The following is a 24,661-nucleotide window of genomic DNA, read 5'->3' on the forward strand; positions in this document are numbered from 1 at the left end:
GCATCTAGGAGGTGCTAGTTTCCAACTAATAAGGATAAGGTCATTCTGAATTTATTTTAAAGGTCTAAAGTTTTGGCTACTTTGAAATAAATATGCCAATGTTTTCAAGTATGTAGAGTAATTCAAAGAAAGCCTAAGTGTAACTCACTTACCTCTCTAGCTGCAACCTTGTGTTACTAAAGCATAAATTATTCTACATACTTGAAATTTTTGTCATCGCATTTCCCTCAAATTATTGAATGTTTACGTTAACATAATTTGGACCGGACTTCCATGGGGTATTTCCAAATTAGTGCATCATCATCTTATCTTTATATTTACCAACGTTACTTTCATCAATTTTCAGAAAGGATACAGACAAATGGACAAGAAAATATAGATGCTAGTTAGTAAAAGTTCACCATTATACATGACCTGCAGTTAAGATACCACTTATTTGACTGGAAATAAGTGTTTCTACAGAACTTAAATGTATGTGAAAAGAACCTAAGCTCAAAAATAACTATTAATTTGTGTTATGAAGTATGGTGATGAATGGGAACTAGAATTATTGTGATGATCATCTCACACTGTATACAAATATCAAATCATTATGTTGTATACCTAAAAGTAATAAAATGTTGTATGTCAACTATAACTCATTGAGAAAAAAAGAAAAGGTCACAGGAAAAATTTGTACTATGAAAAATTTCAACTCATTTCATCTGAATTACCACAAATTCCGGATGTGAATTAATAAAGCTGAATAGTATGTGTTAGCAGTTTTGAAGAACTGCAAAGAATTTAGAACTCAAACATCCCTGAAATACAACAATAAAAAGGGGATAAAAGTTTCTCTGGTTTAGAATTTTATAATATAAACAACTTCAAAAGTGACAAGTAATCTGTGATGACTGAAAAAGGGTATTGCTTTTTTTTTTTAACATAAAATATATTCTGCAAAAATATACTAAACCTAAATTTCATCCTTAAATTTTCTTCTTATATTAAAAAAAAAAAATCAAAATGTTAGTAGGTCAGCTGAAGTTAAAAGTAGTTTTAATGGTGGCTATTAAAATTCTGGAGACAGAATCAGAGCTCTTCCCTCCTACCACCCACCCAGTTTCCATGGATCTGGTCTGGCAAGAAAATTCTTCATACTGCCATGTTTTAGGTGAAAAAAGCACACATTTTTAAGGCTGAAGTCTTCCCTCAAACTACAAAAGGAAAGGGAAGAAGGGAAATATAAGAACCAGCAGTTCTTTGCCATTTTTGCATCACGGTCCCCTTTGAGAATTTCTTAAATGCTATACGCACCGCCCCCCCCCCCAGTACACATATGCACAGACACATAAAATGTTGCATACATAAATTTTTTAAAAAAGAAAAATTGTTGCATACAACTTCAGAGGATTCAGACCTTCCTTTTGCTCTACTTGGGTTGTGAGAAGTTCTCATATGACAATCCAGAGCAAGTAAAACATCAAAATCTATATATTTTTTAAATGTCCAGAAGATGTTTTCCTTCCTTCAGTGTAATTTCCTCTATATTTCACCTACTACGACTAAAGCTGTTAGAAACGAGTGACTTTTCTATTATACGGGACTCTCTTATAGACAAGAGGTCCACACACTTTTGTGTGAAGGACCAGAAAGTACACGTTTTAGGCTTTGCAGGTCATTCGGTCTCTGTGGCCACTCATCAACTCCGCCGCTGTAACACAGCACAAATGCAGCCATAAACAAACAGGTGTGGCTGTGTCCCAATAAAATTTTATTTTAAAAACCAGGCAGAGGAGCCCTGGCCAGGTGGTACACCACAAGGTGGTGTGTTTGATTCCTGGTCAGGGCACATACCTAGGTTGCAAAACAGGTTCAATCCCCGACGGGGCGTGTACAGGAGGCAACCAATCAATGTTTCTCTCTCCCTCTCTTCCTCTCTCTCTCTCTCTCTCTCTCTCTCTCTCATTAATAAAAAAAAAAAAATCCTCACATGAGGATTAAAAAAAAAGATAACAACAACAGGCAGTGGGTAGGAGTTAGCCAATGGATTATAATTTGTCAACCCCTAGAGTAGAGGGACAGATCCAACAACTCCACAGGAAGCAAATAGGCAAATACAAGTATATTCCTAGCTTACACCATCCCTGAAGACAATTTCCAGAAGGATTAAACAGTGAGAAAGGCCAAACCTGGCAACTTTTAGAAGAAAACAAGAGAGAATGTCTATGTCATTGGAGGAGGGAAAGATTTCTTAAGGAGAAAAACATATAGTGTACAGGAGGGACAAATCAAATATTTGGCATTAAAATAAAAAACTTCTGCACAATGAAATACCACAAATAAAGTTAAAGGATAAGCCACAGGCTAAAAGAAATTTACAACACAAAGGACCAAGAAAGAATTAGACTTTGAATAAGAAGAAATACTGAGAAATACAATCCAATGAAATAGGACATATATGTGCATATAGGCAATTCACACAAGAAAACTGAAGAGCTAAAACACACGAAAAGATGCTCAACTTAACTGATACTTAGAGAAATGTAAATTAAAATCACAATGAGATACCATTTCACACTCACAAGAATGGCAGAAATTAAAAATTCTGACCATAACAAGTGCTAACAAGAAGTGAAACACTAAGTATTATGCAATGAGTATCTTTACAAGTATAGAGTAAGTTTAAAACCCCTCGATAGAAAAATAAACAAATTCAAAGAGGCAAAATTATATATAAAAATCATTGTTGATTTATTTTCTATAATTTAGTTGTAACTTTGATGTGGTCATGGGAAGAGGGGAGTGCAGCAGTTTCCACATACTCCACCCTCTTGGATATTTTCTCCTCCAATTTAGTCTTAAATTAACCTCTGATGCAGTGACTGAGGGAGTCATGTATTATAGCCCCATGGCCATGGATATAATTTAGCAATTTGAAAGAATTAGCTTCCTGTAATAAATTAAATGATTGTTCTTATCAATGTCACATACTTCTTGCAGATGTGCAAACTCTATGCCTAGTAACACACTAGCAAAACTCTTGCATGTGTGGCACTGTCTACTGCAGCACTGTTGGCAATAGCAAAAAACTAAAACAAGTATACACTTGGAAACCTAAAAATGTAGACAATGGCAGAACAAAAATATGCTGTGCTGAATTTATTCACTGAAATATTACACAACAGGTAACACGAATAAATGAAATCTCAAAATGTAGCAACATGGATACACTTAAAATGTGGTAACATAAAGTAGGGTTCCCCCCCTGCTTTTTGTTTTTGGCAAACTGAAAAAAATGTACAGCATGACATGGAAATGGTAAAAACTTTTAATGCACCACATGTCCAGGGACGCGTTTATTGTAAAAGCAAAAAACCAAGCAAAAGGACACTACCAAGCCTGAGAGAGCAGTTAACTGAAGAAGATGAGAAAGAAATAAGCAATGGTGGGGGGAAAGGGTCTTTAGTTGTCCTTATATTTTATTTCTTTTTTTTTTTTTTTTAAACTAGGATTTTCAAGAAAAAAGATTGGAAAACTGAAAATTTGGGCTATTTCCAGATAAAGACGAAAGACATCCTTAATACTTATTTATAAGATTCTCCATCTTCACTCAGTCTCTTTTGTCACTTGCACCATCAAAGGCTAAAGGCCGCCCTCCTCCCTGTCCCAGGGCCATTCCCGAAGGCTCCTGACAGGTGCTAGCACATCGTCAAGAGACTCCCAGGAAGGCCTGCCCAGGCTGCAATGTGCTCATGCAACGGTTTGGATACATTTCCTGAATGTACAAATTCCAGCTCTGAGCACAACTGAAAGCTAGACAGTCTGCAACTGGATGGCAGGCAGGCTGGCAAGACTCATTTCAGCCTCCTGGGTGAGAAAATGAAAGTGCATGGGCTCTACACCCAAACACTAGAGCCTATGTTCACCTTAAAAAGCAATAAAAAATCCAGACGAAAAGTTGTTTTCTAAGGGCACAGAACTAACGGAGTGCAGAAAGAAAACAATAGCAACGTCAGTCAGTACTAATTGTTCCATAAAGACAAATATTACCGCTCCACTAAGGATTATGCAGTAAGTATGCTTGTAAGTACACAGTAAGTTTACAAGTCCTCAAAAAGCCCCCCAAAATTCAAAGAGGCAAAATTATATATCGAAATCATTCCACCCTGGCCTGGTGGCTCGGTTGGTTGGAGCGTCGTTCCGCACACCAAAAGAGGTTGCGGGTTCAATCCCCAGTCGGGGTGCGTACAGGGGGCAACTGATCGATGTTTCTCGCTCACATCGATGTCTCCCCCTTCCTCTCTCTCTAAAATCAATAAAAGCATATCCTGGGGTGAGGATTTAAAAAAAAGGTATCATTTCAATTCTCTTTAGATTAGACTGGTACTGTGACCAAGGGAGTCATGTCTGTAGCTCCACGGCCAGCGTGAAATTAGCTATCTGAAGGAAGAATCAGCTTGCATTACATTAAATGACTGTTCTTACCAATAAAACTTACTATTCAAAAACCATTTTTTAAAACACTAAATAGATTAGATTGTCACAATCCTTTGGTCCAGTGTTGGCCTTTATTAACAGTTTCAAAATTAATAAAAGTCAAAAACTTGGACAGATTTGTGTCACTAAATGGCCTTCACTATTGTTCACAGAATAAAGCCCTTAATTGATTAATGATCTCAGGGTGTCTATCGCCATCTAGTGAACAACCACTTCAACTACCACGCCAGTCACTAGACAACTGAGTCTGTTTTCTTGGTTCAAAATACATGTCCACTCAGTGCTACCGACTTGCCCAGTATCTTTTTTGCCTCTTTATCACACATTGAGAACACACATAAATACAGATGGTATTTACACAGGTTCACTTTTGAGTGTCTATAAACTAAGTTTTCATATTACTTCTCAGGAAGCGTCAACTTCATTTTTTAAAAAATAGCTTGCAAGCTGTGAGGTCCCTCATACAATTCCTTAACCATTAAATCCTCTACAACTGAGCAATTAAAAATCATAGAAGAGTTTAAGTGTGAAAGATCACACTTGGGAAAAGACAACATTGATGTCCATTTGACACAACTGTTAGCATTTTTATTATAAACCTGTTTTTAAAAGTACAATTAGTAATTACTCTGAATACTTTAGCAGCCATAATACATTTGATTACAGAAATTATTAGGTCACCAGAGCCAAAGCTGCATGATTCTGACAAAACTGAACACACACAAAATAGACTTAAAAATAAAAAGGGAGTGACATTTCAAGGCCTCCCCAGACTGTGTATTAATCCATATTCAAATGCAAAATTTTATAATCTTTTCAGATGACATGCTACCAGGTGTCTTTCTCATTAATTTCCACTTGAACCTTAATCTAATTTATCCTACAAGGACTTTAAAAGGAAACAACTTGCCCTAGCCAGTTTTGCTCAGTGGTTAGAGCGTGGGCCCTCGGACTGAAGGGTCCCGGGTTCGATTACAGCCAAGGGCACGTACCTTGGTTGCAGGCTTGATCCTCAGCCCTGGTAGGGGCGTGTGTAGGAGGCAACCAGCTGATGTGTCTCTCTCACATCAATGTTTCTCTCTCTCTCTGAAAAGCAATAGAAAAAATATCTTCGGGTGAAGATTTAAAAATAATAATAATATAAACAAATAAAAGGAAACAACTTATATGCTCTTCAAGTTACTATATTATTTTGTCCCTCCACCTTATTTCAAAAACAGACCAGTTTACTATATTATTTTGTCCCTCCACCTTATTTCAAAAAAAGACCAGTTTGATAAAGTTACAAAGGTATCCCAAAATCTCAGCAAACTGACTCTCATTTTACGCATCTCTTCCTGCTTCTCTAATAATCAAGAGATGCTTGAACTCACAAAGGTCTGATAGCATATATAAAAAATGCTAGTAAACCCAAAGACAGATTATCACATAGAATATTTCATTCTGCCAGTGCTAATAATTATCACCAACATTTTAACAATCTTTTTTATTTTAGGAAGTAATCTCTATACGTCGCTCTGAATCTTCTGGAATAAGATTTCCAAGGAGCAACTGTATCACTATTATTTCTCATTAACCTCACACTACTTTAAAGGTCCACTTTCCACAGGTGTTTATTATCTGTGGGAAGGAGCAAAAGGGAAAGAGAAAGGGGGAAAGTAGAAACCAGGAATTTAAATCATATACACCTATTTTTAGATTTGTCTGAAATTCTTTTTTTTTTTTTTTTTAGTGGGGAAAGCAGTTTTTTTAAGATTTGTTATTGTTATATTTTATACAACAGAAAAATAAAAACTGAGTTTAAACTCCCTGTTAAAAATACAGCTAAATGAAAATATTGCCCTTAAAGTACAGTGGATTAGGGGAGTGGGGGAGATCACTGGACAAATTTGGGGCTTATCATTATCAACAGTGCCCTTTTAAGCACGTGGATTTCTGATCCAATGCAGAAAATGTAACAACAGGGATTTCCCAACAGCAAGAAGCACTCTCCAAGGGAGTAAATTGTCAACTATTGCCTCTCGTGAGAAACTTAAGAGTAACCTTGATCCAATCTCAATAGTCAACCCATGTATTATCACTCAGTTGGGGCATAGTGAGTGCATTTCCTAATACAAAAATAAGATTGTATTCTATCAGAAGCCACTGGATACATATACAGAAATAAAATTTAAATAATTTTAAAATAAACTTAGCCTAAGAAGTTGAAAACATCCTTCCTTCACTTCACCTAGCTCCTAAAACACTTGTATCTTCTCATGTAAAAAAGACCTGTGTTTTGAGATGAATATCAAAACAGATGATCTTCCAGGAACAAGAGGTAGAATATAAAGCAGAAGCACAGTCATGAAAGACATACCGAGACGGGGCAGAAAACCCTAATAATGTAAAAGCCTTACAATCAGGGAGATATGGATTCCAGTTCCAAATGGTCACCTATTAGACTGTGCCTCTTTCTCATCTGCAAAAGGGAAACATTATTATCTGTATCAATGGATTCGTGTGGGTTTTAATGAAATAATGCATCCGAAAACTTCTCACGTGTTGCTGGGGTCCAATACATGTTCTGCCCTTTCTCCCTGGGCCCGAAGCCAAGCCTCTGAGACAGGGCTGCCAACAGAAGAGCGGCTCTGAACGTCCTGTTTGCTTCATACTAGTTAGATGTGTGCTACCCACTAGAGCAGCCATTAGCCACATGTGGCTATTTAAAGTTAAGTTTATTATAATTAAGTAAAACTCAAAATCCTACTGGACAAGGGAAAGGGGGTGGGGAGAGGTGGAGGTGGGCAAAGAAGGGGGAAATGGGAACACAAAGAGACTTTGCTTGGGGTGATGGGTGCACAATGCAATGTGCAGATGCTTTATTGAGCTGTACACTTGAAACCTGTATGGTTTTGCAAACCAATGTCATCCCAATAAATTCAAAAAATAAAACAGAATAAAAGAAAATAAAGCCAATAACTCTCAGTCCGTAACTCTAGCCTTGATATATTCCTGGAATGGTGGAATTCTACATCCGACAGATCCTAGGGATCTTTAAAACTCTCAAAGGTAATACAGCCAAGACCGAACTCAGTCCCTCTCTCCCAGCTTTCTCCATCTCAGGACGTGGGCCCACTAGCTAACCAGCTAGAAGACAAACACGGAGGCGTCCTCCTTGATTTCTCCCTTTCCCCCCACACTCCAACCTAACACGCCAGCAAAAAACTAGCCTTATGTCACTTAGGTCTCAATCTTGTTACCTCCTAAAGAAGCCTTCCCTAACCAATCTAAACTAGCCAGCTTAACAGTCTCTGTCCTGCCACCTTGTTTTATTCTCTGCACAGCATTTACTTCTATCATAGTCTCTTAGTTATTTTTTGCATTTATTTATTCACTTATTTACAGTCTGTTTTCCCAAACTATCCTCTCCCCACCCTAAATCCCCACCACACGCCCCTCTACAACCCCTGCCCTGGTAGAATGTGAGCCCCCGGATGCAGGGACTTTTTATGTCTTGTTCGACGCTCCACCCCCAGGGCCTAGAACAATGTCTGGTACATAGTAGATACTCAATAAATACATAAACACACACACACACACACTCTCTCTCTCTCTCTCTCTCTTAATGGATGAATGAATGGAATCTTATCTAAAAGCTCCTCTCTCTCAAATCTGTCCTGAAAAGGGGGTACTTAAATCTGTGTAACTAGATAACAAGCTTGGTTCTCCCACATTATAACGTGCATAGTTAAAAACACTCTCATTTTTAGAGATGTGAATATTACACCACTTACCTCCCTTCCTTTGTATGTCACCAAAGCAGCTAGTGGTTTGGCGTAAAATCTGCTGTAGGAAAATCCCAGGCAGCCATACATACTGTTTGCTGTGAGCTTCAAAGCCTTCTGTCGAATGTCATACTGCAGGCCATACAAGGACAAAAGACAAACAATATTTGCAGATGCTTAAGCATTACATTAAACGTCTTTTTAGAAGACCAATGAGAAGAAGAAATCCTCAATATCCCTGAAAAAAGGAACTCTTAACACACCCAACCTGTCCTCCCAGAGCCATGATTCCCTGACCTCCTAGAAGCAGGAAAATACAGACCCCAAAGCTCCCGAAGTCAGAAGGATCTTGCTCAGATACAGCTCTGCAGATAGAGGCACCTTCCATTCTGAGGCACTCTCATGTGTGTGTTTTTTTAATGGTTTCCTACCCACAAATGTAAAATAGGCACATGCATTTGCCCACAGCATCATGTTTAAATCACTCCTAGATAATCAATTTCTAAAAGCTGAGACTGTCACTCAGATGTCTCTTAGTGAGAAGCTGTACCTGAAGGACAAGGTCTGGATTTAAATCTTGCTGCTTCATTAGCTGTTTGACTTGTTTCCTCCGCTCTACCAGTTTCCGGATCTCTCTGGGCAAAATGCCCATTTCTAAGCCTGGATCTGGCAGCTCAGGGATCTGTTCTTGCTCTTCATCCTGATGGACACACAACAGAAATTTCAGACAACTTCTTTTTAAAATAAAAACACTAAGAGAGACCTCCAGGATTAAAAAAAACAACAACCCGGCAACTAAACTACTGTTTTAAGTCATGTGTACTACTCAACAAAATGCTACAGAATTTCTAAAACTATGGAAAATCATAGCAACTGCCATACATGTTTTAGACTAAAAAAAATAAAAGTCTAAATACTGAACCAGCAAATTTCTTTCAGGAATTTGGAACACACAGTAAATAGGTCATGACATTTCTAAAAATTAATACATACAGGGGTGGGCAAAAATAGGTTTAGTTATGAGTATGCAAAACAGTTTATTCTTGTATCATTTATTATTGTATTATTTTCCACATGAACAACTGTAAACCTACTTTTTCCCACCCCTGTACATATTCCTTAGCATGTATGTAGTAGCTTTTATCTATAAATTGCTTTGCAATCAGTAGAAGAATAGCAACATTCTAGAAAAGCAACCAGCAGCTTTCTTATATTACAATTTACAGCAGGCAAAAGCAGGGAAAGCATTAGACCATTTCTCTCAAGCCTCCATTAATTCCATTAACAGACTGCAAAGAAAAGCCAGGCAAAGTTGCCCTTTCAAAGATTCAGAAATAAAATTAAACCTCCTGGCTTAAAGTCTGTCAAGTCAATGCTACTTGATAACCCAGCTTTTACAAAGTATCTAATTTTATAAAGATCAATATCTTCCAATGAGCAATCTTCCAATAGTAACAGGGACTTATTGTTTTCCAATATAGCAAATGATGGTAACAAACCTATTAAAGAGATCTTGGTACACACTCCAATCTATACACAGCAACTATGGAGGTCAGATAAAAGGTAAACTGAAAGGATCTGGAGTCAGGAAATTCATAATCCATGCCCAGCTCTACCACCACTAGCAGCGTGTCACTAGCTGTTCTGAAGACCAAGTGACTGCGCAGGAAAATGAGACGGAACCTGCAAATTGCTACATGGACAGTATTTCGCAGATGACCTCTAAGTTCCCTTCCGACTCTGAAATGATTCTATTATGTATCCAGAATGCAAACTGAGAAACTCAAATAAAACAGGGCAGGAGGGGTGCTACGTAATGATGATCATCACAATGCGGACAGACACAGGGCGCAGGCCAGAGACTGTTAATCAGATGGACTCACTACCCTCTGGGGATGTCTAGCTAACACCTTCTCCGTCAAATTACCCTCTAGTCCCACAGAAAGGCCCATTCTTCGCAGCCATGTACTCCGGGAAGCCACTCCTGCGGTAACAGCGGGTGGGACCAGGCGGGCTAGGCAGGGCCGTAGGGCTCTCTCCTCTGGGACAGTGGAACCGGGACAGAAAAGCAGCGCACAAGCATGTGGGTGGAACTAAAAAGGCGCGTAAATTCAGGAGCTAGAGAGCAAACAGACATCTTCTGCCGCACGTCCAAAGAAGCAGAGGAAAACAATATACAAAGATAGTATGTAAATTTATATCTTTTACTGTTAGAGAATCAAATCTAACCAATTTCCTTACTGAAACTGTATACGGTTTATTCATAAATTATTAAGCCCTATATAAGACTGCTGACGGAAGGATCACTGGTTAGCTTAAAAACCATGTGAGAGAATTCAAAAGGGTTCTTTTAAAAAGGCTATTTAGTGAGTAGGATCATTAAGCAATGTCTTCCTAAACAAAATTTAAAATACTGAAAACGCCAAGTGCTGAACTGAAGAAGACGGGGAACAACTCGCACACATGGCCAGTAGGAGGGTAAGATGACCAACTTAGGAAAACAATTTGACAGGTTCTTACCAAATTAATCACACACTTTCCATACAAGCCAGCAAATTTACTCCCTAGGTGTTGACCCCTCAAAAAATGAAAGCCCACATCTACAAAGAGACCTGTACAAGAACATTCGCAGCAGCCTTCTTAATAATAGCCCCAAACCGAAGATATCCACGTGCTCGTCTCAGGAGGGTAAAGTGTGGACTATTCCTCAGCAACAGAAAGAAAAGAACCGCTGGTAATGCAGCAGCGTGGATGAACCTCAAGGGCGCCAAACAAAAGAGCCAGACACAAAAGTGTACATACTGTATCACTCCATTTACAGGAAGTTCTAGAACAGGCAAAGTTAAGCTATGGTGATAGAAGCCAGACCAATGGCTGACATACGGGAGATGGGACTTTGAAAAGGCATGTGTGACATACCAAAACTCATGGATGAAGCGAAAGCAGTGCTTGCAGGAAAATTTATAATTGTAAACATTTATATTACAAGAGAAGATTTGGAATCAATAACCTAAACATCCACCTTAGGAAACTAGAAAAAGAAGAGCAAACTAAACCAAAGACAGCAGAGAGAAAAAATAAAGATTACACAAGAAATAAATGAAATAGAGAACAAAAAAACAATAGAAAAATCAAGGAAACCAAAGGTGCTTCTTTGAAAAGACCAATACAATTAACAAACTTTGGCTATACTGACAAAGAAAAAAAGAACACTCAAATTACTAAAATCATGAATAAAAGACGGGACATCACTACTGACCTTAAAGAAATAACAATGACTATAAAGGAATGCTATAAAAAATTTTATGCCAACAAATTAGATAACCTACATGAAATGGACAAATTCCTAGAAAGACACCAACAGCCAAAACTGACTCAAGGAAAAATAGAAAGTCTGAAAAGACCTATAATAAGAGATTGAATTAGTAATCAAAAAAGAAAAGTGTTAAGACCAGATAATTTTCACTAGTGAATTATACCAAATATTTAAACAATTAACACAAATCCCTCACAAACAAGCCCAACAAACAGAAAAGGAACACTTCCCAACTCATTCTATCAGGCCAATATTATCCTAACAAAATATTCCTCAACAAAACACTAGTAAATCGAATCCAGTAATATATAAAAGATTATACACCAAGACCAAATGGGACTTATCCCACAAACGCAGGTTGGTGTGATACTCTTTAGTGATAAAAACACTCAATAAACTAGAATAAACTAGAAACAGAAGGGAGCTTCCTCAACCTGATAAAGGACATCTATGGAAAACCCATAGCTAACATTATACTTAATGATAAAAGACTATGTGCTGTCACCAAAGATCAGGAATAAGACATGAGTGTCTGCTCTTGCACTTCTATTTAACATTGTAGGTTCTAGTTAGGGGAATTAGGCAAGGAAAAGAAATATAAGGCACCCACATAGAAAAAAAAAAAGAATTAAAACAATCTTTATTCACAGATGACATGATCCTGTATACAGAAAATCCTAAGGAATCCACAAAACTATTAAAACTAATAAATGAGTGCAGCAAGGTTTCAGGATATAAGATCAATATACAAAAATCAGTTATTTTTCTATACATTAGCAATGAACAAATCTTGAAATTAAGAAAATAATTTCATTTATAATAGCATCAAAAAGGGTGAAATATTTAGGAATTTAAATTTAAGTGTAAGACTTGTACACTGAAAACTAGAAAACATCACTGAAAGAAATTAAATACCTAAATAAATAAAAAGACCCAATTTTCATGGATTGGAAGACTTAACATTCTTAAGATGACAATACCCCCCAAACTAATCTATAGATCCAATATAATTCCTATCAAAATCCCAGCAGCCATTTTTGTATAAGTTGACAAGATGATTCTAAAATAAACAAAATGTGATATACTGTATACTCCATACAATGAAGTATTCAGCAATAAAAAGGAATGAAGTACTAATACATGCTACAATATGAATGACTCTTGAAAACAGTATGCTAAATGAAATAAGCTAGACACAAAAGGTCACATATGATTCCACTTGTATGAAATGTCCAACACATACAAATCTATAGAGGCAGAAAGAGTAGCGGATGCCTAGCTCTGGGAGGGGTGGAGGAATAGAGGGAAGTTACAAGTAAAAGGTACGGGGGTTTCTTTAGAGGCTAATGAAAATGTCCTAATATGAACTGTGGTAAAGGTTACAAACTGTGAAAATACTAACAGCCATTAAATTGTATACTTTCAATGTCTGAATTGTATGGTATGTGAATTATACCTCAATAAAACTGTTAAATAAAAAAGACACAAAACTAGTCTGTCTTCTTCTCTGACCAAGAAAGGACATAATGTACCTTTTAAGAGGGAAAACTAAATGCCAACCCCTTTGGTTCTCTTCTTTAAGTACTACTTTTAATCTCAATTTCAAAAGCCTCCAGTTGAACACAAACCTCTGTAACTTTTTGTGCCCCTGAAGCAACTCTTTGCACTGTTGTAAAACAAATGTTGAATTCCTGAATGATGGAAGGATATAAACTGTTGAAGTCCAGAAGCAAAATGAACTTATCATAAAAACCTGCAATAAAAAAGCCACATTACAAAGTCTTTTAAAAAAGATGTCAAAACATCACATTAGAAGCACTATACTCTGAAGCATATTAGAAACAATATACTATCCAGAGCTGTGAGGCAGACAAAAACAAAAAGGGAGTCAACTACCACTCTGTAAAAATGACCTGGACAAGAGTGAAAGCTCAGGTCACAAAAGAGATCCTCTCTTACCTTGAAACCAGCTACAACTGGCCCTTTCCCCAGAAGTTCCCAAAGTACACCATTATAACAGGCAAACACCTTCCCATATCAGTTACTATAGACAGGTGTCATATTTATTTCAAAAAAATGTTGTTAAATTCTCCTTCAAGCAAGCATTCAGTCCCACCCCCACCTTCAAAATATTTCGTGATCTCTACCAATGAGTGGTTATATATATTTTTTACAATCACACCTTCAAAGAATAAAACGAGCAGCCCACTTACCTGTACACAAACTGTGCTAAAATCAGACAAGATATGTATATATGTCAGTAGTGGAACGATCCACCCTTTTTACTTGCAAAGGGTGAACAGAAAGCTACTATGTTTCTTTAGGACATTTACAAAGAGTTTTCTTCACCTTAAGAAGAAAACTGAATAAAAGTAAATGTCCACTAACAAGACAATAATAACAGCAAACATATTAAAAGCTTACTCTGTGACGGGTACTATACTAAACAATCACTTTTATTCCTTAATCAGAGATTATTCTTATCTCCATTTAATGGAAGAGGAAACTGGGGCTTACAGAGGTTAAACAGGAGGCCCGAGATCACACAGGCAGAATTCAAGCCCAGATCTACCTAACACCAAAGGACAATTGGAACACTGAACTGTTTTGCTACAACTAGTAATTTAAAATGTCTCCTACTCAGCCCAGCCGGCGTGGCTCAGCAGCTGAGCATCGACCTAGGATCCAGGCGATCGGGGTTCGATTCCAGGTCAGGGAACAGGCCCGGGTTGCGGGCTCGATCCCCAGCAGGGGGCGTGCAGGAGGCAGCCCATCAGTGACTCTCTCGTCATGGATGTTTCTCTCTCTCCCTCTCCCTTCTTCTCTCTGAAATCAATAAAGATATATTTAAAAAAATAAAAAAATAAAATGTTTCCTACTCAGAGTTCAAGTTGTTTGATAAAATTCACATTAATTCCTGCACAACAATGTGAATATACTTAACACCACTCATCTGTATACTTAAAAATGATTAAGATACTAAAAAAAAGATTATTTCTACTCTGTGTAGCATAAAACATCTCTTTACTATTCATAACAGGGAAAGATTATTCTCCTATTAAAGTTCAATTTGGTGGTTACTGTCTAAACTTTCTTTAATTTTGCTGTCCAATATAAAATAGCATTATTATGAGACCTAGTTGCAAACCTACAAAATATACTTCAGGTCTTCTAGTTTCTCAAGCCTAGCTCTGCATTAAGGAATTCCTTAACTCCAGGGCAAGCCAGTCCATTGCCCAGCCTTACCAACTTTAGGGTCCAATACCAAGCCTCCAGCATAAGCTGCTTTCTTACGTCCTTTCTTGTATTTATTGGCATCTCCATCAATATCTTCATCTTCATCTCCCTAATATCAAATGGAAAGATAACTTCACCAGCCAGCAACTAATTTCCTAATTAAGAAGTTTTATGACCCCCCTTTCCAAGTGCAGTATACAGGTTTAACAAACATTCTTTACTTTTAGTTATTGTAATATGTTCATGAATCCAAATGAATGCCACGCATGGTAGTCACCGAAACAAATACTATATCTCTGAGATAACAAATATGTAAATTTTACTTTAAAATAGTTCTGAATTCACAGAATGTAACTTTTTTAAATCATTAGATACTAGAAATAAAATTCTTCATATTATGTAAAAATTGGGATTGTAGAAGAGTCCCCTTATATTCATTACTCTAACATTCATGATATAAAAATAGAAAATTACTTCATATAGATATTACCATGATTCTCATTATTAATATGGACACCTTAAAATAAGTATGTCCATATCCTGAAAATATATTCCTAAGTAGTTTGTTAATGGTCAACATTCAATGCCTCAGCAGAAGTCGAATCTCTAAGTTAATATTCCCTATACCGATTTTGATAATGTACATAAAACAAGCAAATACAAGAACCGGAATCATTTTAACATCAAATTCCCATTCTGAATCAATTACTATCAGTTCCAATATAATAGTAGCTAAGTTTTAGTTCCAATGTGATGGAGGCCACTTCAGAATCCCAAATGTGGTGACCTTAACATTACTAGTATGTTAAATATGCAACAATGCAACACAAAAATAAAGGCTCATGGGTTTAAGAAAATAAAAGATTTATCTGGCATGTAGTTTTGGGTAGGGTTAAGGTGGAAAAACACTTTCCATGTATGGTCACCCATCAGAGAGGCGACATATGCGTCCCTCCCAGAATTTCCTATTTCATTATTTTTATCTGTACAGAGAAAAGTGGAGAAGGAAATGACCACACAAACACAACAGAACAAGCTTGACTGTTTCTACAGCATACAGGGGATTAATTCTTTTGGAAACAGATGTTACCACAGCAAAGAAAGCTATATAGGTAATAAAAGGGGGGATAAGAAAAGGCAAAACGCTATACAAGTTTAGACCCACCAGTTTTTGCTGAGGCCTCCTGAAAATCTGCTTGTCAGGCACAATATAGTTGTTTTCATAAAATGCATGAAGCAACAAGAACTCATTACGCTCAGCTCGTCCACCCATCAGCGTCCTAGACTATTAAACAGAATTTCTTTTTTAAATTTGAGCTCAAAATCACAACATACAAGAGCAACTTTGACTTGGTAAATTTAATCACAGCACCTCCTTCAAAATCATTCCTCATAACAAGGGCTGTTTTTTAAAGGTACTAAATTATTTCTAGCATTTCCTTTAAGCATTATAGTTAAAAGGAGACAAAGAGAGCTTAAAATACTGACAACTTGGGCTATTTCTTTACTCCCAAATGGGCCATTCCACAAATGAGACACAGCCAGATGTTAGAGATGATCCTTATGTTCGCCCAAATTTCAACATGCTGCACCTGGTTTTCTTTCCCTTCTCCCAAGCAGTTCTTCATTTTACAAAAGCAGCCCAGCTTTCAGAATACAAGTTACTCATTTTATAAGTATGCATTTAGACTCATTATCATATAACAACTACCCCAAGCAAACATGGAATTCAACAGGAAATGCTTTTTCCCCTTCTCTAAGTTAAATTTACCATAATGTTCCCAGCGATGTTAGTGATCTGCAATGCTAATGGAAGAACATTTAGCTCACACATGATCTGCAAAATGAACCTGGCATCTTTCCAGGTGTGTTCCAACAGGTACAACAGATGAGAAGGTTCACTGTACAGAAAAGTAAGAATGAAACAGAATCAAATAATTAAAGGAAACAATGACTATAATCAGAACTTCACAAAATATTACAAAAAATTTGGTGTAAGTAATGCAGACAATTTCCCCTCCAAAGCACCACAGGCTCCTAAGAATGGTACCGGTGTCTTGCTTTTGCTAATTTCAAGACAAATTCTGAAGCATCCAGTATCATACCTGTACATATTTCGTATATTTTCCGCCGGGATTACAACCCTTTCAGTTTTCAGAATCTGTTGAACAAGTTCAGACAAATGGTAGCTTTTACAACGAATTAACTCCTTTGCCGAAATCTCCACATCACAGATCATTCGGCCACAGGTAGCATTTCTTTCACCAAATCCACTCCTGCCCTACAAGGGGAAGATAAAAAGCAGATCCCATGGAAAAGCAGACACAAAGAACATTCTGTGCTAACTTGCTTTGAGGGTAGCCTCAAAATTACAATGATGAAACTCTCATTCTTCCATTCATCCAGCCATCAATTAAATATTTTTGAACGACTTTTCTAGGTGCTCAGATATAGCAGTGAGCAAAACAGAAAAGATTCCTGATCTCATTTGAAATATACAATAAAAAATAGATATCATAAACAAGAAATTATATAGTTTTAGGGGTAACAAGTATATCAGAGAGAAAGTAGAGCAGGTTGAGGGGAACAAGGAATTTGGGGAAGCTGCATCTTAAATGGGGTAGCCAGGGCAAACCTCACCGAGAAGATGCTATATAAAGAAAACCTTGCCCGGCCGGGCGTGGCTCAGCGGCTGAGCGTCGACCTAGGATCCAGGCGATCGGGGTTCGATTCCCGGTCAGGGCACATGCCCAGGTTGTGGGCTGCAGCCGATCAATGACACTCTTATCATTGATGTTTCTCTCTCTCTCTCCCTCCCCCTTCTCTCTCTCTAAAATCAATAAAGATATATTTAAAAAAGAAAGAAAGAAAACCTTGAAAAGGGTAAGGAGTTAGTTTGGCAAGTGCTCTGATGAATTGTCAGTAACCACTATCACCTCAGATATGAACAAGGAAAGAAGCAAGAGCACTGGCCCCAATTCCAATCCTCTGAAGAGCATTATAAAAGGCACAAATTTCTAAGTCCTCTAATGAGACGCCCATTTTATTTATAGACTTTAAATAAGATTTCAAGCATTGAGCAGCATCGGTTTTAGGAAACAAAAGTGCTTCATACAAAACCACCAAAATCTCCCTAAGTGAAGCAAGCAGGTAGAATGACAGTGCCTGGGCTCTAAGAGAGAGTGATGGGCCTGGGTTCAAGAATCTCAGTTCTTCCCTGTGAGCGGGAACACACAGAAGGCACTTAGCCCGCTGCCTTCTCATGCATTCACCGTCAGCTCCCCCCACTCTTCCTGCCCATCGTCTTCCTCAGTGATCACACTCGATGAATCCTGAGCCCTGCAACTCTGCTCTCAGGGCTAGTGCTTCGCTACAGCTGACGTGGAGATAACATATATGTGCTGTCTCTACACTCTAACAGCTAATTTTAAAAACTACCAGTGGCTTTTACTAATAAAAGGTTGGATTCAAAGGAAAAGACGTGTAGTGGCAAAGTCACAAGACAACCAATTCCTAGTCAGAGCAAATAAAAAGTCAAATGAAAAAGCAAGATTTTGAAGATTATTATTACCCCGAGCTTTGGCATGTTGGATCGCTTCAGTCGACCTATCTTGGACCAGTGAGGAACTTTGCATGCATTAATTCTCTGCAGTAACACTTCCAGTTCAAAGCCATAAATATTATGACCCTAGTCAGAAAAAGAAGACAGCCAATAACACAGCAGATGCAAATGACAGGATTTATCTTCATATGCATGGAGGTTCTTTGCCCTTTCTTTTTCTGGCCTCTAATTGAAGGCATCACGAGCTTACCTCCGATTGGGATCCTTTCTTCTTCAGGAATTTATTCATCAGCAGCATTCATTAGCCTTGACATTCATAAGGCTGCTCAGCAGACTGCTGAAATAAACTTTATCTCATCCTAATTGATGCAAGCTTCATATAATGTCTTTTAATTTGCAGCGCATGCCTCACAGTCTTGGAGGCAAGTGCAAATTTTAATGTCCACACTTTTTACGTGATCAGTAAAAGCTGTATTCAAACAATTCCATTTTACTTCCCTAAAAACCAAGAGCCATTTGTGTTGTGTGACATTTATGCACACTTCTAGAAAACTTGGGAACTGCATTTAGTTTTTTCCTAAAGAACTAAGTTCAAACACTACTGATTTAGACGCTTAATCAATGGGTAACACAGTAACTCAATAACACCACTCAATAGTTCAAATAAGAAACTTGTAAAAAACAAGGGCACAGAACTATACCAAGTAAAAAGTATCTCAAAAATGTAACCAAATTTTCCATGTCTACAATGGTCATTTCCATCATGTAAATAATGTGGTTCACTGCCTGTGCTTTTTAAAAAACTAGACCTGACTGGTGTGGCCCAATGGAGAGAGCATGGGTCAGCTCACCAAGGATGCTGGGTTCGATTCCTAGTTAAGGGCACGTGCCTGGGTTGCAGGTTGAATCCCTGACCCCGGTCAGGGCACCTGTAGGAGGCAGCTAATCGATCGATGTGTCTCTCTCACATCGATGTTTCTCTCTCTCTCTGTCTCGCTCTCTAAAAATTAATGGAGAAATATCCTCAGGTGAGGATTAACCAAAAAATTGTAAGTTAAAAAAAAAGAACTGGGGCAATTAATTATTACCTCTTGTGAGCATATCCAGTCATCAAGAGAAAAATAGATTCCTGAGCTCTCAAAGAAATATATCAAAGAGATCCACTGAGCTCATAAACTTAAAATACTTACACTTTGGGGACTGGCACCAAACCAAGTGAATTAATTCCTGTGATTGCTATACAGCTGGGCCACTGAGCCAAAAATTTGGAGATACCAACAGTTGACCCAAGTTTATTAACTTAAAGGCTGGTGGGATCTAAGTGTAAATAACTGGAGTAGCATAAACTTTGATAATAATTCATAAGTTGCCTTTCTATTAGAGGAAAAATACTATCTTGCAGTGGGCTGGGATTTCTCTCCCTTTCCATTAGCAGCAAGTACAGCAATTCCCACCAGCCTATAGGGTTCTTTCACTCTGAAAAGATTCTTTGCTGCTCAAAAAGTGCCAATCAAGTCACACTGAAATAACTACGGAATGAAGAGCTTCTCCATGACATGATCAAACGTCTACTTACCACAATGATATCAGGATCAATTTTGTGAACTTTTGCAAGGAAAAAACCTAGCAGTGTTCTCTCTGTTGCAGCAATCTCAACCTTCACTTTCTGTTAGATAAAAACAAACCAGTCACTTACTTTTTACTTTCAAGTACTAACTAGACCTTGTTTCCTTGTTCAGGCAGGGTAAGATTTCTTAGGGCTAAAAGAAACCACCCAGTTCAAAACTAAATGCAGCAATAAAATTCCTGATTCTAGGTTTTGCCTCCATTGCATAAAGTCTCGGAGGATCTCATACTGGTAATAAGAGTGGGAATGAAGAAAAGTTTTAAGTGGTGAGCACTGTCAAGTGCAAAAATGTCCCTCCACAGGGACACGCTTGTGCATCTGGGCACATTTTATAGCACATGAATCAGAGTACCTATCAAAAACATTACCCACTTCCTTAGACTCCACTGTTTATGTATTTACCACATAAAGAAGTTCCAAGGATTGTATAAACTAATATCAAATAGTGGAGTAGGAACGTATAAATAAGAAAGTAGACTAAAAGCAAACATTCATTTAAGAATTGCAAGTGTATTAAATATAAATAAAACCTATCTCACACAAAAGGCTTCCACTTGGATTACTAAGTATAAATCAGGTATTCAAAAGATCCATTTATTAAGATTCTCCTAAAATGGAAGCTGATGGCTATATGTTTTCTATAACTAAAAAATATCAGTTTGACTCTATGGAATGAATTTCCTGGTCATCCTACCTGTACAGGTAATTCAGGGCACTTAACAAATAGCCTGGTCTAACAGTACCACCAGGCTACTGGACTTCTCAAACCAATTTAAAATAAAGAGAACCTAACAAGGTTGCTAACTTTTAATTTTGTCAAGTAAGAACATTAAAAAAAACCCCCCAAACCTTCAAATTTACCAAGACCGTTATTTCATAACAGAAATAACATACTCCCTTCAAAAAGAAATCCTTTACATTGAATACATTTACTTTTGTGAAAAACTCACTACATTATCCAATTCCCAACCCACTCCCACCCATTTTATTAAGGACCCATGGAGCATATACTGGGAGTTTAGAAATCACTGATCTATTGGAACAAGCCCACATCAACCTTTCCAATCCACCCATGTCCCCTTTAATATCCACAGTGTTCCCAACTTCACTTGGCTTCCTTTAAGCTGGGCAGGGGAAGGGGAGGTGTAGCACTCTCGCCTACGCTTTCCCAAACAGTAATCACATGATCATGCATTTTGGAAAAGCTTCCTATTAAGCTACCTAAGGAGAGTTTGAGCCTATCCATCTACTCGTACACTGTAGAATCCCACTATCTTCAGGTGGTGAAACATTTAAACACTGCTAAACAATGTTGTTAGTTTTACTAATATATTTTAATGGGTTAATGTCACAGTCTGATGTAGCAAGAACAGATCTAATCAATTAACATAAAATAGCCTGTTTCTACTAATGCACACCACCCTCCTTTTCTCAATCTAAACAAAGAGATACTTCACATTTAAAAGAAATAAATAATGAGTTATTTACCTTTTTCTTTACATCTTCACTAAAAGCATATGGAAAAATGCAGTCCTTTGGTTTAGAAACAACTGGAAGAATGAAAAAAAATAAAGATTCTAACATACATCTTAGCCAATTTCAAGTGTACATACACTGAATGTTTCCAAATGGAAACATTTAAATATAAATTCCCCCCAATCTCCAAAGAGTAAAGAGAATAAAGTATTTCCATTGGTCATGTTGTTGGACTGCAAAAGGACAAAACAATCCTAAAATTTGCGTGGAACTAAAAAAAGACCCCCAATTGCCAAAGCAATCTTCAAAAGAAGGAAACAGGAGGCATCCTCCTCCCTGTTTGCAACTATACTGCAAAGCTATAGTTATCAAAACAATATAGTATTGGCATAAAAACAAACACACAGATCAATGGAACAGAATAGAAAGCCCAGAAATAAACGTGTGTGTGTGTGTGTGTGTGTGTGTGTGTATATGTGTATGTATACTTATATATGCATATATAGTCAATTAATTTATGACAAAGGAGCCAAGAAGAAATGGTGTTGGGAACACTGGAGAGCCACATGCATAAGAATGAAACTGGACTACTATCATACATCATATACAAAAACTAACTCAAAATGGATTTAAGACTTGAACATAAGACCTGAAACCATAAACCTCCTAAAAGAAAACATAGGTGGCAAGCTCCTTGATATAATTCTAGGTGATAATTTTTTGGATTTAATACCAAAAGCAAAAGTATTAGAAGCAAAAATAAACAAGCAGGACTACATCAAACTAAAAAGCTTCTACGCAGCAAAGGAAAGCATCAACAAATGAATAGGCAATCTATCAAATGGGAGAAAATATTTATAACTCACATACTTGATAAGGAGTTAATACCCAAAATATACAAAGAACTATTACAACTCAACATAAAAACACACCAAACAATCCAATTAAAAACTGCGCAGAGGATCTGGATATTTTTCCAAAGAAGACATACAGATGGCCAACGTGTACATGCAAAGGTGCTCAACATAACTAATCATCAGGGAAATGTAAATCTAAAACCACAATGAGATATCACTTCACACCTGTCAGAATGGCTATTATCAAAAAGATAAGTAGTAAGTGTTGGCAAGGGTGTGGGAAAAAGGAATCCTCACGCACTGCTGGTGGGAATGCAAATTTGTGCAGCCACTATGGACAAGAGTATGGAGATTCCTCAAAAAATTAAAAATAGATCTACTATATCATCCAGCAATTCTACTTATGGGTTTTTATCTGAAGAAAATGAAAACACTAACTCAAAAGGACATATGCACCCCTATGCTCATTGCAGCCAAGACATGGAAGCAACTTAAGTGTCCATGGATCAAGAAAATGTAGTGTGTATATATACACACACACTGGAATATTATTCAGCCATAAAAAGAAGGAAATCTTGATACTTGTGACAACATGGATGGACCTTGAGGGCATTATAGTAAGTAAAATAAGTCAGAGAAAGACAAATACTATATGATTTCACTTATATGTGGAATCAAAAAACAAAACAAACTGAGCTCACAGATACAGGGAACAGACTGATCATTGGCAGAGGTGTGGGTAGGTGGTGGGTGAAATGACAAAAGGGGGTGAAAATGTACAAACTTCCAGTTATAAAATAAGTAAGTCATGGGGATGTAATGTACAGCATGGTGACCACAGTTGACAATGCTACTATATACTGCATATTCAAAAGTTGCTAAAGGATTAGATCTTAAAAGTTATCATCACAAGAAAAAATATTTTTAAGTATACAGTGACAGATGTTAACTAGACTTATTGTGGTGATCATTTAACAACATACACAAATATCAAATCATTATGCTGCATACCTGAAACTAATATAATGTTACCATTCACCATAGCTGTTCACACAGTGACAGACAGAGGAGGTAAATAAATGTACATTGAAATGAGCTAACAATCGCTCTCTTCCGCATATTTTCCAGATTACACTCATCATTTTGTTCCATGTATTCCATCCCACTCAGAGTTAAGTGGTTACTTAACTAGCTAAGCTGTTATCATGGAATATGCCAGAATGCTTCTTGGAGACTAACTGGGCATGCAAAATCTGTGGGACTGTCTCACCCATTGCATTTTACGCATAGCACAACCCAACACCAATCTGGTATTACTATAACCCCTCCCAAATAGGTTAAACATCCATTTATGCCTTGGCATCTTCTCTCATCACAGAAAACTTTGGCCAGGCTTTTACGATAAGCTTGTACAATGACATCATGAAAAGAAAATACTTAAAGCAGAAGTCTGACTCAGGAAAAAACTACTCCATCCCAACAGAGTAACCACTGGAACAGAAAAAAGATATCAAACTGCCTCCTGACTTCTTTTAGAACAAAATAAAACAGCTGAATAATAGGCAACCAATCCAGTAAAACACTACTTTTGAAAACATTTTAAAAAACAAGTTACTGATCTAACGGTTAGAAAAAAATAAGAAAAACTACGATCAAGCCATTAGTAAACCAGCTTAAAAAATACATACCACAGCCCAGTCGGCTCAGTGGTTGAGCATCGACCTAGGGTCCAGGAGATCGCGGTTCGATTCCCGGTCAGGGCACATGCCCGGGTTGCGGGCTCGATCCCCAGCAGGGGGCGTGCAGGAGGCAGACAGTCAATGACTCTCACCACTGATGTTTCAACTCTCTCTCTCTCCCTTGCCCTCTCTGAAATCAATAAAATATATTTTTAAAAAATACATACCACAGAAGTGTGACTGAAAGGGAGGCTGTGGCGGTGCTTTATCTAATGCAAAGCTGTGATGGACCAAAGCTGCCAGAGCAATAATCTGCAAACAAAGGAGGAAAAAAAAAAAAATCACTTACCAAACACCTACTATCTATTGTGCATTCCCAACAAAACCACCAAGAATAATAAAAGATACAGATTTTAGTACATATGAATATTTTCAAATTTTTTATTAGGAAAGCACTTAAACAAATAAAAAATAGATTCATCATCCATCATCCACCTTCAGTTACCAGCTCATCTGTACCCTACCCACTTCCTGCATGCCTCTAGATTATTTTGAAGCAAAGCCCAGGCCTATTATTTTATCCAGAAATATTTTAGCATGTATCTTTAAAACAGCTTCTCAACCTTGACACTATGGACACCTTAGACTGAATAATTCTTTG

General features: G+C 37.4%; 1 protein-coding gene across 1 annotated transcript in view; it reads right to left on the reverse strand.

Annotated features, from left to right (window-relative positions):
* POLA1 (DNA polymerase alpha 1, catalytic subunit) overlaps nt 1–24,661 on the reverse strand; it is a 267,019-nt gene that overhangs the window by 212,288 nt on the left and 30,070 nt on the right. The window contains exons 16-26 of the mRNA XM_081126508.1: nt 24,228–24,312; nt 21,477–21,538; nt 19,938–20,027; nt 18,371–18,487; nt 16,905–17,080; nt 16,571–16,700; nt 15,965–16,084; nt 14,809–14,908; nt 13,191–13,315; nt 8,797–8,946; nt 8,256–8,378 (exon numbers count right to left, since the gene is read on the reverse strand). Coding sequence (XP_080982634.1) covers nt 8,256–8,378; nt 8,797–8,946; nt 13,191–13,315; nt 14,809–14,908; nt 15,965–16,084; nt 16,571–16,700; nt 16,905–17,080; nt 18,371–18,487; nt 19,938–20,027; nt 21,477–21,538; nt 24,228–24,312 — 1,278 coding nt within the window. The remainder of the gene's footprint in view (nt 1–8,255; nt 8,379–8,796; nt 8,947–13,190; nt 13,316–14,808; nt 14,909–15,964; nt 16,085–16,570; nt 16,701–16,904; nt 17,081–18,370; nt 18,488–19,937; nt 20,028–21,476; nt 21,539–24,227; nt 24,313–24,661) is intronic.

This window comes from Miniopterus schreibersii (genome assembly GCF_964146895.1).
Source record: "Miniopterus schreibersii genome assembly, chromosome: X".
NCBI classification, from domain to species: domain Eukaryota; kingdom Metazoa; phylum Chordata; class Mammalia; order Chiroptera; family Miniopteridae; genus Miniopterus; species Miniopterus schreibersii.